Genomic DNA, 16,688 nt, shown 5'->3' with positions numbered 1-16,688 from the left:
TCGACCGTGTTGGTCCAGCACTCTCTACTGCTGGCTTAACGAAATCAACGTCGCCAAAGATGGCGTGATATGAAACCTCGCCTTGTGGGAGGACTCCAAGCACCCAGCTCCTGAGCGGGAAAGGTCTTGGGCGACGTAACGGTGCGGAAGAAGTTCATCCTCCACGTACTGCGCTCCGGTCGTTCGACATTGAATAGCGCTAAAGGAATATCTACTTCAGATACCCAAGTCTTCGCCTTGCGATCCAGCGTCGTGGTAGCAGTGAATCCGTCGGCGGCAGGGTTCGTCACAAAGAAGTGGTCAAAAGGTGCTTTCTCCGCGCGAACCTTGGATGGATTGTATACGAAAGCTTGGTATGTGACGTTATTCGGATTCACTTCAAATTCGAGATAGGTCTGCGGACTGTTTCTGCCCGGGTGGATAAAGGCCTCCATGACTTCGTATTGCCAGATGTCTTGGTTGGTGGTTTGCTTGGGATCGAAGTAGAACTCGGTCTCGTCAAAGGCCTTGAAGGTGAGCTGGATGGATTTGGGCTTCCAGCAGAGCTCGACATGGGTCGTGGGGAACGGCTTTTGATCAGGCACGGACTTGTTGAATTTAGCCGTGGCTTTTCTGGGGCATTTGTAGACCTTGAGTGACGGCCGGGTCCGACGCTCTGGACCATCTGCAATTGCGGAGGCGGAGGCGGTTGCTGCTAGCAAGCAGGAGAGGATGGTGCCCAAATGCATTCTGAACGAAGATTATTATACCCGTCGAAGATAGGAGCTGGTATCTGTTTGGATATAGAGGAAACCACCGCCAGAAAGACAAATCCACAGTCAAACCCTTCAGTCTACTTAGAATAAAGCCGGGAAGACGATGCCATTTTAAATGGCTCCGGAGGTGACAACGCCATGCGAGCAGCTCAGCGGTTCACCATTCTCAACACGACGGCAGCGTCGCTGAGGTAGTAGCAAGGGGTGTCAGGGCGCCATAGCTAATGCAACTCCACGACCCTGCTAGCGCCCACAACTTCAGGGTTTAACTCCATAGTTGGTTGGTAAGATCGTCACGATGCGGACAAAGCTGAGAAAGCTTTGCGAGTTGCGCTACTCCCATATCTCCGACCACATAGTTAACTATCGCCGTCAACAGGGCTGTACTGCTTGGTGTCGCCGGAAAATGTTGCTCTAGGTTGCCGGATGTCACTCAAGGTAAAGCGACTCCTCCACGAGATCGCGACACTCAGTGAACCCCCGATAGTAAACACTAGTTAACTGACATGGGTGCTTTGACTGTCTATGCGGGAATTCAATGGCTATTTTACGCTGAACGCGAAAACTTTGTGCCCACTGGTCTTTTCACGAAGCATTGAGATGTCGCGAGGCATTTTACTCTCGATGAAGCCATGCATCACCAAAGCCCTATCCGTATCGGATTTTTAACGACGAACCATGTGTGCCCTGGCAGTGTTCTTCATGAGCCCAGATTGAGGGTCAACGGAAAAATTGAAGCACAAGAGGCAACAATTGCAAAAATAGGTCAAGAGCACTTGACACAACAAAGAAAGTGTGGGACATGTGTATTCGCGCATCGGCTTCGAGCAGACAATCAAGGACATCAAAGGCCTATGTTGTTGCATTTTTGGACAGGGGTAACTATACAGTTTTGTTTCTTTAAGGCCACAAGCTTTCCTCGCCATTTATACATGGAGAACCGTATAGTATGGCCCTTATCCCTCGACAAGGAGCAAGGAGCAAGAAGCTGTTGCCAACCAACTAACTAGTTAATTCGCCGATGTTCATCCCTGTAACTAACCATTAAGTGCGGAGCTTTGGAGTTAAAGCCAGGACCCGGGGGTTATGAATCTTGACCCCGATCTGGCAGACAGCGCATTGCGGAGGAGGTATAATGCTGGTTTTTCAGGACCCTGACTATATGCTCTGTGGCTTTGAGTGTCTTATCACCGTATCCAAAGGGCAAGATAAAGGCTGCAAGCGCCGGGACCCTCATCCAGCCATCGGGATTGACTAGTTATCCGCTGTGAGAAACATCTCCGCCACGCGGTAACGGTTTTGAGGCGAAACGACTGGAAACACAGTTTTACCATAGTACTTTGCTTGGGTAATCGGTTAAGCTGTGTTGTGCGTTTGGACTGATCGCAAGTCAAGCAAGAAACGATGAACAGTCCGTAAAGCAACGGACAACCACTCCCAAGAATGCAGCGATTCTCGAACTGAAAATGCTACTTGCTCCTTTTCTCTTCTTCAAAGAATACCGAACCGCAGAATACTTCCTCGTCTCTTAGTATCACATCGTTAGAAGGCAGCTGCCGAGCGAGTTAATTAAGCCAGTTACTCGGAACAGGCTATTAACTACATAAGTTACCTGGACGATGAAATCTCGCTCCCAAATTTATGGTAGAACGGTACGTGCCGCACAATGTGTGATCCGGCAGGGAGAGAGACGTTGGTAAGAAGAACAAGATCATCAGGGACAAGGAAGGAAGAGCCAAAGGCGGCCCTTGGTTGTAAAACCGGTGCCCGGTTTTGTGGAAAGTCAGTACTAGGGGTGCGTGGCGTGCAGGGAGGTAGCTAGTTATTTGCTTTGTTCATTTGAACCCAGAGAGACTTGAAGGGGGAACAGCAGGCTGTCTACGGAGTAGATTGTTGCCCTTCGCTAATATCACTAACGTACGGGGTAGCGAGTTCTCAAATCACTGGCCTCTGGTATGTAGCGACACTCTTCCTCCAGCTTCTTCAACATTACCATCACGATATGTGCAAACAGTTCAAATCACTGTCCTGTATAGAATACTCCGTTTCGAGAGATTCGGGGAGATCCTTAACTGATTTAAGCTTAACCTGAAACCGGGGCACTGCCGAACCTTAACCGCACAGTCCATGGATCCATACAAACATCAACATTCAAACATTCTTGTAAAAATTTGTCAGTCCACCACAGTATATCTTCCCGAAGTAGGTGAATCGGTAAAGATCAACTGCAATACCCTCTACTGCTTCATTACCCGCCGTGTATCATGGATGGCCACCTGGGTATTTTTTTTGGTAATGATGGCAGCTACCAAAAAGCTATAAGTTAGGCCTCATGGGCTTCCCTAGAGGCGATTACTCTGCGCATCCACATTTGCATCAACATCATTGATACTACCGTCAACCGTTCCTCCAACGATTTCAAGTAAACGCGCACCACGAACCAGCGAAATTCCAAAGGCCTAAAGGGGTGTCCACCATGACCGAATCTTTCCAGGTTGTGACCACGTTTTTCCAGCCTTCCCCAGGAGTCCACCCAGGCTATTTCTACCTAATCAGAACAGCCAGCAATATTCTCAAGTATTTCCACCTAGACGACACCACTCCCCGCAGCCCCGATGTCAAGGGGTCGAATTTGGATTTCAAGGAGGTAATCAAGGGCAACTGGGTGGTTGGGATTCTCAAGCCCAGCAACAAGACCAAGGGCAAATTTAGCGTGGTTTCTAGCTGTGCCACGCCACTCAAAGGAATCGAGAGAATCTGGACCGACAGGATGGTTGACGTCAAAGATATCGCTGACGAAAGCGAGGAGTGCGTGTTAGAGACAGACCTCGAGTCATACTATACCAAGCCCCTCGTGTGCAAGGTTCGAGTACCTAGCACAGTGCTGGGAGTGGCTGGTTGTGCTGTGTATTCACGTTTTCCAGATGTTATCCAGTTGCTCCAGCGGGAGTCGGACATCTACCGGATTATCCAGGGCAAAGGACTTGCCAGGCGCTTTTTGGCGTACATCACTGAGGATCGAAGTAGAGTGATTGGGTTTATAGTCATGGACGTCTCGGATGACCAGGATGGTTGGGCGGAGATTATGCCGCAGGATATCAGGGCCCAGCAGAGGGTCCTCCGCGAGCTTCATGGGTTTGGCATTGCGCTCGGAACGGTTTCCCAGCATTATACATTTCTGGAGCTGAAAGACGGCCGGTCTCTCATTGAGAATTTCCGTGCTAGTACCCAAAATGCAAGCAAGCGAACCATGTCAAGGGAATTGAAGGTGGTTGGCTACATCCCCGATCCCATTGATCGTCCCAACTTTGAATACCTCAGCGAGAAACTGAGAAAGGAACTTCGGGCTATTCAGAGGAGGGATGGTGATGTGCATATCGCGGTAATCATGCAAGCTACTAAAGATGGCATAGTCACGGTTACCGAGAAGGATCACAAGGAACTCCTAGTAACGCCTCTACGGTCTTGGAACATCGATTAGGGTGGGATGAGGATACCTATGTTTTATCGGGAGACATGTTATTGCAGATAGAACGTAGTCTTAATATTATTTTGTGTTGGGCATGAATTGGGCACTCTGACGTCATGCACTCGGCAGTTTAAGCTTAACCATTGGCCGGGGCCGCAGCGGTCACATGGGCCCGCAAACCCTGAAAATTACGCACGGACGGGGCCCGAGATACCGTCCGTTACACCCCGGTTCCGTCACAGACCGCGCATTACCTCATCGTTCTGTCACCGGATTTCGATAAAAAGACATCGGCCACCCGCTCTGCTTTCGTCTCATTCCTCCCCCCGCACCCGACTGTCAGATTTGTTTTTTCATTCCCCTGCACTGTTCATTCTGAGAGGTACGCCCCTCAGCTTCATCCCTCGCGTCGCCTTGTGCTGAATGCTTTGCCTTATGGACTTTAGACCATTTCACCATTTTCACAAACTCCTGCTTTACAAGTTTGCTCTCCCCGTGGGATAACACCTTTGGAGCCTTGACGACAGAACTATCATACAGCGGCTACGGATAGCAGCCATACACACTGCCTCATTCCGTCCTAGCCGTCGACGAACCGGTTTCGGCTTTTCGACGTCCCTTTTGCCAACTAGCAAGTCCGTGGCATTCCTCCGTTTTATTCTCCCGCCACGATGCTCGAGCATCGTCGTGCTCACGAGAGCAAGAAGACCGTCTCTCGGAAGGCCGCCAAACGGGATACTGACCGCCTCTCATCTCTCCTTTACTCGTCCCCCGGAGCCATATCCGCCCACCGCACGCATTCCCAGGACGTTTCTCGCGATATTTCTCGAGTTGCGTCTCGTGAAGCTTCTCGGAATGTCTCTCGTATCAACTCTCGAGTCGTCTCTCGGGATGTCTCCCTCAGTCCGAGTAGGGACCAGTCAGACGACGAGTATGACTCAGGCAGTGAGAGTGACGAAACCTCGCCTAGGTATGTTCCACCCGCTTCGCGAACATTCCTTCCCCATTCCCATTTGAAGTCATCTAACTTTGTTTGGACACTCAGCACTATTTCTTTCGATGACCGGATGGGCGAGGATTTCGAAGGTGGAATCAAACAGGATCGACCTTTAGCCGCCGTCATCGATGACCTCATTGATCGAAAACACAGTACTGTACCCGCTCGCGAGGAGAACCTCGCTGCCTACGGGCGCATTTTGGCACGCCACTACGCAGCAGGGGAGATGGAAGACTGTGTGGAGGACCTTCTCCCCGTTTTTCTACAGAGTATCAAGCAGGATTCGACCGAGAACGAAACGAATTTGGCGTTGAAGGCAGTTGCACTGACCGCGATGACGACGCTGGATGGCTCAATTTATGATGGCGCGAGCTCGGCCGTCAGGCGAAAGATCACCGGATACTCATCTCTTCTGACCAAAGCGACTGCGGTTCGTTGTTTGGGTGCATGTGCATTTTTTGGAGGTGCGACGGAAGAAGACATGGTGGACGAGATGGAGTTTTTGATGGAAATTATCACGTCGGATGGCCATTTTGTCGAAGCTCCGGATGACCCGGAAGTGGTGACAGCTGCCCTGCAGGAATGGGGGCTCCTTGCCACCGGGATCGAGGACCTGGAATACCAAAGCGAAGACGCAATCGAGGCATTCGCGGATCAACTAGACAGCAGCGAAGCCGACGTTCAAATTGCAGCCGGACAGAATATCGCACTGCTCTACGAAAAAAGCTTCTCCCCGCGAGAAGAGAACGAGGAAATCGACGAATTCGAGTACAATTTACAAATCGACCAGGACGACATCTCCAAATCCGACTACAAAGACGACAACGGAGTGTTACTCGTCCAGCGCTATAACCCCTACCACAACACGCCGGCCATCGAACAAAAGATCCAAGACCTCACCAAAGTTTCCGATCAGCAGATCAGCAAAAAATCCAAACGCGCTCTTCACAAGCATTTCAAAGCCATTCTCACCACAGTCGAAAATCCGCGCCACGGCCCACGTTACAAGCAATTTTCCGAGAGCGAGGCTTACGGCACCCGCTTGGGCGTCAAATTCCACCGCACTGCATCTCTAAATCTCAACCGCTGGTGGAAATGGTTGAGGATGGTGGCGCTGCAACAGTGGTTGGCTGGCGGTATTGTGGAGCATTATCGAGCGAAGAGCAGGGCCATTGTTGAGAATATCCCCGGCTTTTCGGTGGTGGTTGAGACAGAGAGGGAAAGGCCCAGGCGGCCGAAGGGCAAGGCCTGGAAGAGAGCTGGAGATTCGGGGATTCCGACTGGGAGAAGGGGGGAGATGAATATGCTTTACGATACTTTGCAGGGTTGATTCGGGCTAGGTGGTTTCCGTGATTTGAATCCGCACATGTTGGGTTTATCGATTTTAAAATTTGTTTGGAAAAGGTGTATCGGATGTTTCGTTTGTCTTTGGGAATAGAGATGCCGCATCTCTCTACTCGGCGGCTCTTCGTCCAACTACATATAAAAGGAAAAAAGATTCCTATGTTGCATTTGGCGGATATCTATCAGGAGTTTATGGGATCACAAAGATGCATGTTACGAGATATAGTCTTCAAATTGACCATCTATAAACAATCCATTTTGGATACTATCAATCGTGTTCTTAATACCATAGGCCCAGATGCAAAAGAAAACAAGAAGCAAAATCTGTCCAGAGCCAGCCAGATAACCCCTCAAACTGAAATCAGAAGAAGAAAATAACAAATAACCCCTTTTCAAAGGCTTTCCCATAAAAATACATAAAATAGACAACCCTGATTGTTTTTTACCTGCGTCTCTTTCCAGCCAGCATGCTTGCATACATTGTTTTGAAACCGTTACATAGCGCTGTCATGTCTGGGTATGGATTTCGCTGCAGTTCGTACCCCTGTGGTATAACTTTCACGGGCCAGCTGTTCATTGGCGCATTCTGGCCTGCTTTGAAACAGAGGTGAAAGTAGCCGGGGTGTTTGGGGTCGATGCAGAAGGCGTAAGTGGAACGGGTGGGATTGGCGGTGGTGTAGGTTGTAAGCCAGCGCTCTGGAAGAGTAAAGTAGGTTAGTAAAAGCACATCGATATTGCCGGAAAACGCGCGAGTACATACCTGTTGCGTCTTTGGAGCCGGACTGATATTTCTCATGGATCATCATGTCATCGACCTTTCGCGCCATCGCTTTAACGTGGTTCACGATCAATTCGTCAAGATCGGTGTATGAATATTTGCCGCCAATTTTCAAAATCTTGCCTACTGAAAACTCATTCTCTTTGTCAAGCTCCAGCACGTCAATGTGTTGGTATACCCGGTCCGATACCTTCCACGTCACAGCAAGATGGTCAGGCCCCTTGGAGGATGGTCTGATAACTGCATCACCACGGCTCTGCGAAGCAAGGAATTCTTCAGCCTGTGGCCCATTGAAGGGACGGAACAGAGGGTGTTTAATGACTCTGAGCGCACGGGTGTTCGTCTTGGCTTTCTCCTTCATTGCGTCTTGATCTTGGCGCTCTTGATTGTCATCCCATTCGTCGCGCATGTGGTCAAACTCCCGGCGATAAGGTTTATTGACCTGGTCTTCACGAAGAGATGCGTTGGCAATAAATGCTTTGCGGTTGAGGTAGAGAAGCTTGGCCGGGATAGTCTGATGGATGGAATACAAGGTCCGAACGGGGATGTCGTAGCGGTCTGTAAGCTCCATTTCGGGGATGAGCACATCGACACCACAGTCGAGTTTGCCGTCGATGTGGTCATCAGTGATTCGCTTGATTGTGATGGGGACAACCATGCCTTCAGCCAAAGTGTCTGGAGTCTCCCCCGTGAGCATGGTGAAGATGGCGTCCGTGCTCAAGAACACGAATTGTTTTCGTAGTTCCTCATATGGTTGCTGCAATTCAGCACGGATGGTTTCAAGGGTGGCTCGCTTTCTCTGGTTTAAATTCTTCTCCAACTGTTCGGCATACTCTTCCAAAATAAGATCATTGACCTTTTCTTGCGCATCCTCCTTGATGAGTTTCCTGACAATAGCTCCAGGCCCGTTCTCATCCGTCTCTGCTTTGATATCTTCTTCGTCGAGTTCAAGCGCATCAGCAGCCATTTTTCGACCAATGTCATAATCTTCTGGGTGAACACGGGTATTGTCCAGGTAATCGGTGTCAGGATCAGATGTGTCATAGTCAACGTAAAGAAAACTAGCACAATTATTCCACACCTTCACACCCATTGCAGGATATTGAGCATTAACGCCCAAAAGCTCCATTCGGTTATTCACCACTCCGCCGTTCATGTTGATTATCTTCAGCAGTTGAGAAGCTTTTCGAGGGCCAAGTCCACACACATATGTGAGAAGATTTGCAGTAGAAGGGTCATTCACAGCTTCATTGATGTCGACACCACACAAGTTAACCATATCAACTAGGGCACTTTCAAGCTGTTTTAGGAGCTTGTCCTGGGATATCAATTGCTGTCCTGGTTTGAATTGAATAGACACTATATCCCTTCCAAGCGATGCATATTCCTTCATCGGATTCTGAAGGTATTTCGCTAGAGAAACGCAGTAGACCGTTAATTGGCTAAGTCCAGGGTGTTCCGACCTAGCCTTATCGCTAGTATGATACAGTCTCGCAACCTCGTCGTTAACAATAACAACTTCAAGAAGATCACTGACTTCTTCATCGTTATCGTTGGTATAAGGAGAACTGCGAAGATTTTTGGCATCGATAAGCTCTGTCAACTGTTTGTAAAGCTTGCGTGTCTCGGGGGACATTCCTGAAATACCGATCACATCGGGTTTGCGCCGTTCGATGAGCTCCATGAAATTATCCACATCTCTGCCGTCTGCAATCATTCGATCTGGATCACCGAGAGCAAGATCAACGAATTTGCCATTTTCCAAAACCCTGCCATCCTCTTCAACCCACGCCCAGTATATTGGGTCTTTGCCAATGGTACCAGTACCACTTGATAGAGTGAGAACACGAGGAATAGTGCCCAGTACCATGCCTTTGGGCTTGTACGGAGCTTGGTCGAGGCGCAAGGAAAAGGCTTCTCTGCATTCCTTCGCAACATGATTTTCGCATTCTGTTTTGATGTTTTCCTTGACACCGCGGCTCATAATCTTTTCCAACCTCCCAATGGCCATGTCAAGAACTTCTTTTCTCGCTTTATTCCAGGCATCAGCGACCTCACTAAAATTGTCGGATTGGATATCACCGTATAGACGCTTTTTATAGTTATCGAAATTCTGGAACCGAACTTTGACCTCAACCAAGCCCTCTTCTTCCGCCTTGAGCATGCGCAAAAATAGTTCTGGCCGTCGTGCAATGTCGCTGAGTTGCTGATTTCGAAGATATTTGAACTCATAGTAAGGATGATGCTCGTCTATCTTTTTCAAACCTTTCTCGGTTCTAAAGCAGTCGATTACTCCATTCATATAGAATGCTTGTCTTAAGCATTTCCGCACTTTAGGACTCATAGTCAATTCCTCTGCGAACATTGCTTTGGAAGCTTTGAGCGCATGCAAACCGTTTGCGAAACTGGTGTCGAGGAGATTGTCTGCCATGTCCTCGGGGAGTTCAGTAGGGTCGTCAATATGATGTCTTTTAGCTTCCTTCATAGCATTTTGGGCGAATCCATTCGGAGTAATCCCAAAAGCGCGAACAAGACCGTAGGCCTTGCTATTGCGAATACGCTCGAAGAACGTTTTCGTTGCGGCCTTTCGACGTTGACTAACAACCCCATTTTCTCCACTGCCATTGACCATTGCAACATCCTTGAGCTCTGCTGAATACTGGAAGTACAGGTAATCCTGGATGTCTTGCAGTTCCTCCATGGTTACGGCGGCGGGTAGCATCTGTTCAAACACTTCGTCTTTGACATTGGAGATGCTACGTAGATTGTCATAGGTCCGCTGGAGGACATTTCTTTTATCCACGAGCGCTCGGAACTTTAGATCATACTCGAAGATATCCCACAGATCGGTCATATTTAACAGCTTTTCAGCTCTGATAACATAATCTTGTCCATCGGGATTGGAGGGATCAGGAGAAACTGGAACCTTTGCCGCGTGGATCAGATAATCCTTGCGGTGTTGAAAGATGAACGGCACTTCCCAGTCATCAGTTACCATGAATTCGAGGACCTTGACGATGGATTTTTGGAAGGGTTCCTTTAAGCTTGGGTCCAGTCGCTTTTTTGGGAGCATAAGGTTGGAAATCCAAAGGGCTTCTTCCTTGAATTGCTCGTCGGTGAGAATAACATGTTTATAAGGCTTCCTGGCCAGTTGGTAACGTTCAGGTTCATCTGCGAAACGAATCTCGTTGTCTTCTTCAGTCATCATCTTCTCGGCGAGCTGCGACGGCTCAAATACATCCTTTAGATCGAGTGGCTTCTCCTCATCTCTGCGATCCTCTTCGTCCTCTTCTTCCTCCATTTCGAGTGCGAATAGGTAGTCAGTGCCGTCGCCAAAAGCCGCCCGCATATCTTCGAGGGCGGCCTCGTCAAGCCCTGTTGCTTCGGTGACCGCAAGGCCAGAAATGCCCTTCTTGGCCGGCCGGGCGATTTCCTCGTCATCTCGCATGCGTTCTCGCTCTTCGTCGGAAAATACGTCTTCCTCGATGAAGTCGTCTAAGTCGTCATGGAGACCTCTTCTATCCCGAGCACCCATGCGGAACCGGTCAACTTCCTCTTCTTCCTCGTCCGAGTTAAAGATGTCGTTAATCCCATGGGAAATACCACGGCCGCGGTCACCTTTATGACCCCGCTTCAAGCGTTTAAATTTTGACTACAAGAAATTCAGTGTCAGCGACCGTCGACTCATTTAAGATAGTGAGCCATGATTCAAAGTTATAATACCTCTTGAGACACAGGAGGTTCAAAATCTGGGTTATTCTCGCCGATTAGGTAAATATCTTCCTCGTCCAAGTCTTCGTCGTCGAGGGCGCGCTCTTCACGCCGCCGCTTCTTTTTCTCACGTCGTCTTTCGATCCGTTCTTCCTCTTCTTCGTCTTCGTCAACAATGAAACCCTCACGAACCTGTGGGCCGTCAGTCGCTATGCCAGTCAATCGTACCAGCGTTCAATTAATGGAGAATCTCACCGCGCGCGCAGCATCCTCGTCCTCGTCTTCCTCCTCCTCACTTGAGTCGTCGTAGTGGCCATTCCGATCGCCATGTGTCCTGCTCACTTCGCCGGTTTCTTCATCATAGTCTTCATCGTTTTCCTCATCGTCCAGCAGAGCCTCGTTTTCCAACAGATCGGCGGCGCTCATTCTGCCAAACGCGGTGAAGGTGGGCAAAATAGACGAGATAAATGAAACTTGACAAGAAAGAGAAGTTGATGAAGAAGGGAAAAGTTCAAGCGAGGGCTCTGTCTCTTATATATCCAAAAGTGTTGCTATCAGCTTGACCGGCGCCATGAATGCTCTAAAAACCACTAGCCCTCAATAGGACTAGCGGTAACGGCAACTGTGGCGTAGCTATCACGTGAAATTTACCGCTTATATAATCGAAGTCGCATCATTAATAAGCTTAATTCCTTGATATTTTATTGAGGTCATGTGATTGACCCCCTACATCGTGATATCGGAGCTTTTGTTGACTTCAATAGTTTGGAGAAGGATCACCAATGATTTGAACGAAGTGTTCGCTGCTTGTCAAAATCTAGATTCATGGAGTATCCATCTCACCGTAGGCTTTGTTTGACTTTCGGACCTCCAGTGGTTCAGGTGGAGGTTTCAGAAAGTGTGAACCATAGAGCGGATGCGCGCAAGAGGAACTAGCTCGCTGGTGAGGATGAGAAACTGGCCAACAGGGACTGATACCTGAAAGGATTGGAAAGAAGACGAGCATGCATCCGTTGTCGAGTGCCTTGTCAACATCCGTAGCTATGCAGTGAAATCGCCAATCATTCTTTTTGCCTGTGCCTCTGCTGAATTCTCAGCATTCTGCGCCTGACACACTTCTATCCAATCTGATGCAGATTCTCACCTCGTCGCGGAACCGACCCAGACTTTGCAGCACTGAATCCCTGGCGCGCAGATGCTTGACTGGGTTCAGGGCCACCTAACTATTTATTGATGAGCGAACTCTGGCCTGCCAATTCACCGGCTAGCGTCTTGTGTCAAAACTCCCTGAACCTTGTGGATAATAGTCGAGTCCAATAATCAGTCAAGCCCAACCCCTCTCTCCAGGCCAAACCGGCTCGACAATCCCTCTGGCGATTTTCCTTCAAATACTCGAAATTGCTCAGCGAAATTCGCCATCAAAAGAAATCAAACACAAATCGCTCGCCAACCACGGGCAAAATTCTGGCCAACCTCCCACTGTACCACAGCGTCTTCCCGGGCGGTGTGAACATCCCGACAAACCTACCATGGCCGACGCTTTCAGAGCTCGAACGCTGAAACGGAAAAACGTGAAGGGTCTTGCGCTCAATGCAGCAGCGTCCAAATTGGGCTCAAAGCCTTCAGATGGAGATGCCCAGATACCAGGAGCGATTGGGAATAGCGATAGTAATCGCACGGACACACTCGAGATTGGATTGGAATTTCAATTAGACCTACGGAGCGAAGATCTAATAGTGCTCAAGGAGCTTGGAGCTGGCAATGGAGGAACAGTGAGCAAGGTGATGCATGCGTCGACAAAAGTTGTGATGGCTAGGAAAGTATGTACATGCTGGACCGCCCTGTTGCGGAACCTCGGCAGATTGCTGACTTTGTTGATTTGCTAGATTATACGAGTCGACGCAAAAGAGAATGTAAGGAAACAGATATTGAGAGAGCTACAAGTCGGCCGACACTGCGATTCCCCCTATATCGTAACGTTTTACGGTGCCTTCACCAACGAGGCCAGAGACATTGTGCTGTGCATGGAATATATGGATTGTTGGTATGTGCTGAAGGCAGTTCATTCATGACTACATACCGTTTGGGCTAGGTGACTGATGCTTACCTTCTCTGTAGCTCTCTTGATCGAATCCCCAAGGATTTCGGGCCCGTTCGAGTCGACGTATTGGGAAAGATTGCAGAGTCGATTCTCGGCGGGCTTGTTTACCTTTACGAAGCACATCGTATCATGCACAGAGACATCAAGCCATCTAACGTGCTCGTCAACTCCAGAGGACATATCAAACTATGTGATTTTGGGGTTGCAACTGAAACGGTGAACTCTGTTGCCGACACTTTTGTTGGCACATCGACCTACATGGCTCCTGAGCGTATTCAAGGTGAAGCTTATTCAGTACGGTCCGACGTATGGAGCATGGGCTTAACAATTATGGAGCTGGCGGTTGGCCGTTTCCCCTTTGATTCCACGGATACGGCCGCAGGAGACAGGGCCAGCGCTGGTCCGATGGGCATTCTGGATTTGTTACAGCAGATTGTGCATGAACCAGCACCGAAGCTTCCAAAAAGCGATGCATTTCCAGCCATTCTAGACGATTTTGTGGCCAAGTGTTTACTGAAGAAGCCAGGTGAACGGCCCACGCCACGAGAGCTTTTTGTAAGTTTTCCCTCCAAATTACTTGCCATAACATTTCTAATCTCGTCACAAGGATCGCGACGCATTCATCCAGGCGGCTAAGCGAACTCCAGTCAATCTTCGAGAATGGGCCATCAGCATGATGGACAGGCATAATAGGAAATCTTACTTGGCACCTCCTGCCCCCCGAGCCATCACGCGCGACGGCTCGAGAGATTCCGTCTCTGAACCGAAACCATCGCGGCAACCGGACTCCCATGCTCACGTAACTCCTACGTCTGGAGAGATTCCTTTGAACTACTCGCATGTCCAACACGGCTCACGAGACGATCAAACCCCTCGTGCAGTCGAACCCTCCCCGAGTCTCGGCCTGGAGCATCTTAATATCAACAACCATAATAACTCTCCAGTCAACGGCCAGAATGGATGGCCAAGAAAGTCACCATATGCCGCGGGTCATCATTCAGCTAGTAACTCCCCTCAAGCATATGCTTCACCCCGTGCTGCTCCGTCACCGCATCATCCATCACCCAGAAGTCTCCCACAGTCGGCTGGCTTGCCATTGAGGACTGGGCCTCCCAGCGGGCAATTGCCGCCTCCCCCCGGTTCTAGTGCGTTGGGTTCGTGGCCACGAGGCCAAGGAAACCGAGTCTAGTTTATGGCATGACTGGACTCTAGAGACCAACCTCGGATATCCTGATCTGGGGTAGTCGAATGGTTCATGATGTTAAAGACTTTGTCCCTTTTGAGGAACATATAAGTTCCACATATCCCCGCCTAGTCTCCCTTTTACTTTCAAAGTATTGTTATCTGGGTCCATTTTACGACATTTTATTGGATTTCTTGTTTTCTTGCTGCACAGAGAGTTATTTCCCTTTCGCATGCGTCCGTCGGGTTCTCTGGTTTTGTTTCCGCTTCCCTTGCATATCAAGGCGTTCCGCCACATTGATAATTGATTGTTCCTTTTTAAGTATGCTGAACTCGTTTTGATGGTTTCCTTTTTCTTTGCTTCGAAAGATATGTCGTTGGCGCCCTTGAAGGTTCAAAAACGAAAGTGGCTTGATGATCTTGAATTGTTAATTTTTGCGTATGTGAATTTTGTGTCTATCCGCTGTCGTGATTGTCCCCATGCGTTGCATCCATTTCCCACTGACATCCCTGCTCAATGCCATTTTTTCCCCCATTTCTCAATTGTTGTTTTAGCGAAACTTGAATGGAAGAGGAGGAGTGAATGCGTTTCTTATTTTGATTTTTGAGCTCCAGGCTGGGTATGTTGCAATACAACGTCGCTTTCAATTTACTGCCTTGGTCGAGGCCAGCTATAAATAAATAGGTACATACATACAGACATCGCATATTGTAATTATCATTGACTCCGAAATGCGTTCAAACTGCGACCTGGGATGGCCGTCGGGGAAAGAGATTCCAGCAGCAAGGAGACCGCGCCCTATGATTGCAGATGCCTTATATCCTGGTCAGCCAGGAGTTAACTATATGGGGTCGTGTTCAGCCCATCCTATTTCTGGAAATGACTCAGAAGCAGACTTTGGAGAGTGAAGAGACGAAATATCTTTATAACCTGATAAGCGAACGTCCCCTTTAATTTCTAACCTCCTAATATATTTTGAGAGTCGCACCTCCAGTGCAAAGTACTTGACCGTAAAACTACACTTCGTTGAAAAGCTCAAGGCCGCTGTACTTCAACGATGAAACTACGTCCGGAGCTCGAAGACGAAAACACGAGATACTATAGCGGCGGCGCTCCTCCGCAACCGTTTCGAGTGCTACTACCCTCAAGCGACTCTTTACCCATCGTCCGCACAGAACGTCTCTGTCTCCGCCCACTCACGCTCGGCGATATAGACACGATTTTCAACATCAGGCCGAAAGAGGCAAATAGTTGGTAGTACGCTACATCTTGCCCCCTTTTTTCTCCTGGAAGTTGGCAGCAACAATAGCTTACTCTTTACATGGAATTCCAGCACGCCGTGGACATCCGTTGACGAGGCGCGCGCCTGGTTCGACAGGAAGACCTTTTGCGAACCAGCGTCTGCGGCCGGCCTGACTTTTCAATACGGGATAATCTTGGGCCCGGATCCCAGCGGTGAAATGATTGGAACAATAGGCATGAATCAGGTGCATCCAAGGCCTAACATTGGATATGGGCTCACGGATGCGCACACGGGCAAAGGGTACATGTCAGAGGCCTTGGGCGGGGTGCTGGGTGTGTGGTGGGGTCTCCCGAGGCGAGAAGGCGAGTCTGACGAGGAGGAGCAGAGCGAGGACTGGGATGGCACGGAACGAGTATTTGCGACTGCGAGTAAGGCGAACAGGGCGAGTGTGAAGGTGTTGGAGAAGAACGGCTTCGAGGTGTACTTTGAGCGCACAACAGGCAGCGGCGATACGGTGTGCTGTGCGGCCGTTACAGCGCAGTTACCGGATGATTGATATTCCAGTCCGACGGGATTCGGAGGTTTAATTCTGCCGGCTCGGATGGATTAGTCATTTGTTTGCAGCTTTGGCAAACGCGGATGATTGTCCAGAGTCGATTTCGTTACCCGTGAGAAATGTAAGGAGGCGAGCATTTCACTTATGAGCCAATGTCAATTTACAGAGGTGATGGCTTTATTTCCGTGGCTGTCGATGCGAATATACATCAGCGCATAGCTATGTGAGCACGCGATCAAACAATGCAAACACGGTTTCACGTGGGCCCCCGGCAGCCTCGGTCCTCCAGAACAGCTCCACCTTTTCCATGAATTGAATGATGATATAAGATGCTTGTCCGCATCGCATTCTATTTTATCACCGTTGTAGATGCGCATTAATTCCCATATTCAATTTTGAGGCTGTAATCAGTTTGCCGCATTCCATCGCACCGCCCGGATCCACATCCTCCCTGCATCGAACCAGGAGCTATCCACAATGGGTGATATCAAGATCCCTGCTCTCCAGTACACATCTCTCGACGAGATCCCAGAGCGCGTCAGGACGCTTCG

At 49.2% G+C, this 16,688-nt stretch overlaps 7 protein-coding genes across 7 annotated transcripts in view; 5 read left to right on the top strand and 2 right to left on the bottom strand.

The window, feature by feature from the left end:
- Positions 1–44: 44 nt before the first annotated feature.
- On the bottom strand, positions 45–728 carry UREG_00568 (uncharacterized protein; the record flags this gene model as incomplete). Its single annotated transcript, XM_002541008.1, has 1 exon — positions 45–728. The coding sequence occupies one exon, from the start codon at positions 726–728 to the stop codon at positions 45–47; it is 684 nt and encodes a 227-aa protein (XP_002541054.1).
- Positions 729–3,231: 2,503 nt separating this feature from the next.
- UREG_00567 (uncharacterized protein) lies at positions 3,232–4,236 on the top strand (the record flags this gene model as incomplete). The annotated part of the gene is made up of 1 exon (XM_002541007.1): positions 3,232–4,236. The coding sequence occupies one exon, from the start codon at positions 3,232–3,234 to the stop codon at positions 4,234–4,236; it is 1,005 nt and encodes a 334-aa protein (XP_002541053.1).
- Positions 4,237–4,895: 659 nt separating this feature from the next.
- Positions 4,896–6,551, top strand: UREG_00566 (uncharacterized protein; the record flags this gene model as incomplete). The annotated part of the gene is made up of 2 exons (XM_002541006.1): positions 4,896–5,194; positions 5,270–6,551. The coding sequence occupies 2 exons, from the start codon at positions 4,896–4,898 to the stop codon at positions 6,549–6,551; spliced, it is 1,581 nt and encodes a 526-aa protein (XP_002541052.1).
- A 508-nt stretch (positions 6,552–7,059) lies between these two features.
- Positions 7,060–11,480, bottom strand: UREG_00565 (uncharacterized protein; the record flags this gene model as incomplete). Its single annotated transcript, XM_002541005.1, has 4 exons — positions 7,060–7,259; positions 7,326–10,995; positions 11,067–11,246; positions 11,310–11,480. The coding sequence occupies 4 exons, from the start codon at positions 11,478–11,480 to the stop codon at positions 7,060–7,062; spliced, it is 4,221 nt and encodes a 1,406-aa protein (XP_002541051.1).
- Positions 11,481–12,583: 1,103 nt separating this feature from the next.
- On the top strand, positions 12,584–14,344 carry UREG_00564 (protein kinase byr1; the record flags this gene model as incomplete). Its single annotated transcript, XM_002541004.1, has 4 exons — positions 12,584–12,874; positions 12,941–13,098; positions 13,173–13,710; positions 13,763–14,344. The coding sequence occupies 4 exons, from the start codon at positions 12,584–12,586 to the stop codon at positions 14,342–14,344; spliced, it is 1,569 nt and encodes a 522-aa protein (XP_002541050.1).
- A 1,051-nt stretch (positions 14,345–15,395) lies between these two features.
- UREG_00563 (uncharacterized protein) lies at positions 15,396–16,137 on the top strand (the record flags this gene model as incomplete). Its single annotated transcript, XM_002541003.1, has 2 exons — positions 15,396–15,595; positions 15,672–16,137. 2 exons carry the CDS (start codon positions 15,396–15,398, stop codon positions 16,135–16,137), a joined length of 666 nt encoding a protein of 221 aa, XP_002541049.1.
- A 477-nt stretch (positions 16,138–16,614) lies between these two features.
- UREG_00562 (uncharacterized protein) overlaps positions 16,615–16,688 on the top strand; it is a gene marked incomplete at both ends in the record, with an annotated part of 1,730 nt that continues 1,656 nt past the window's right edge. The window contains one exon of the mRNA XM_002541002.1: positions 16,615–16,674. Coding sequence (XP_002541048.1) covers positions 16,615–16,674 — 60 coding nt within the window. The remainder of the gene's footprint in view (positions 16,675–16,688) is intronic.

Source organism: Uncinocarpus reesii, genomic scaffold, assembly GCF_000003515.1.
Source record: "Uncinocarpus reesii 1704 scaffold_1 genomic scaffold, whole genome shotgun sequence".
NCBI classification, from domain to species: Eukaryota; Fungi; Ascomycota; class Eurotiomycetes; order Onygenales; family Onygenaceae; genus Uncinocarpus; species Uncinocarpus reesii.
The sequence above is the reverse complement of the archived record's forward strand: the minus strand, read 5'-3'. Positions and strand labels throughout refer to the sequence as shown.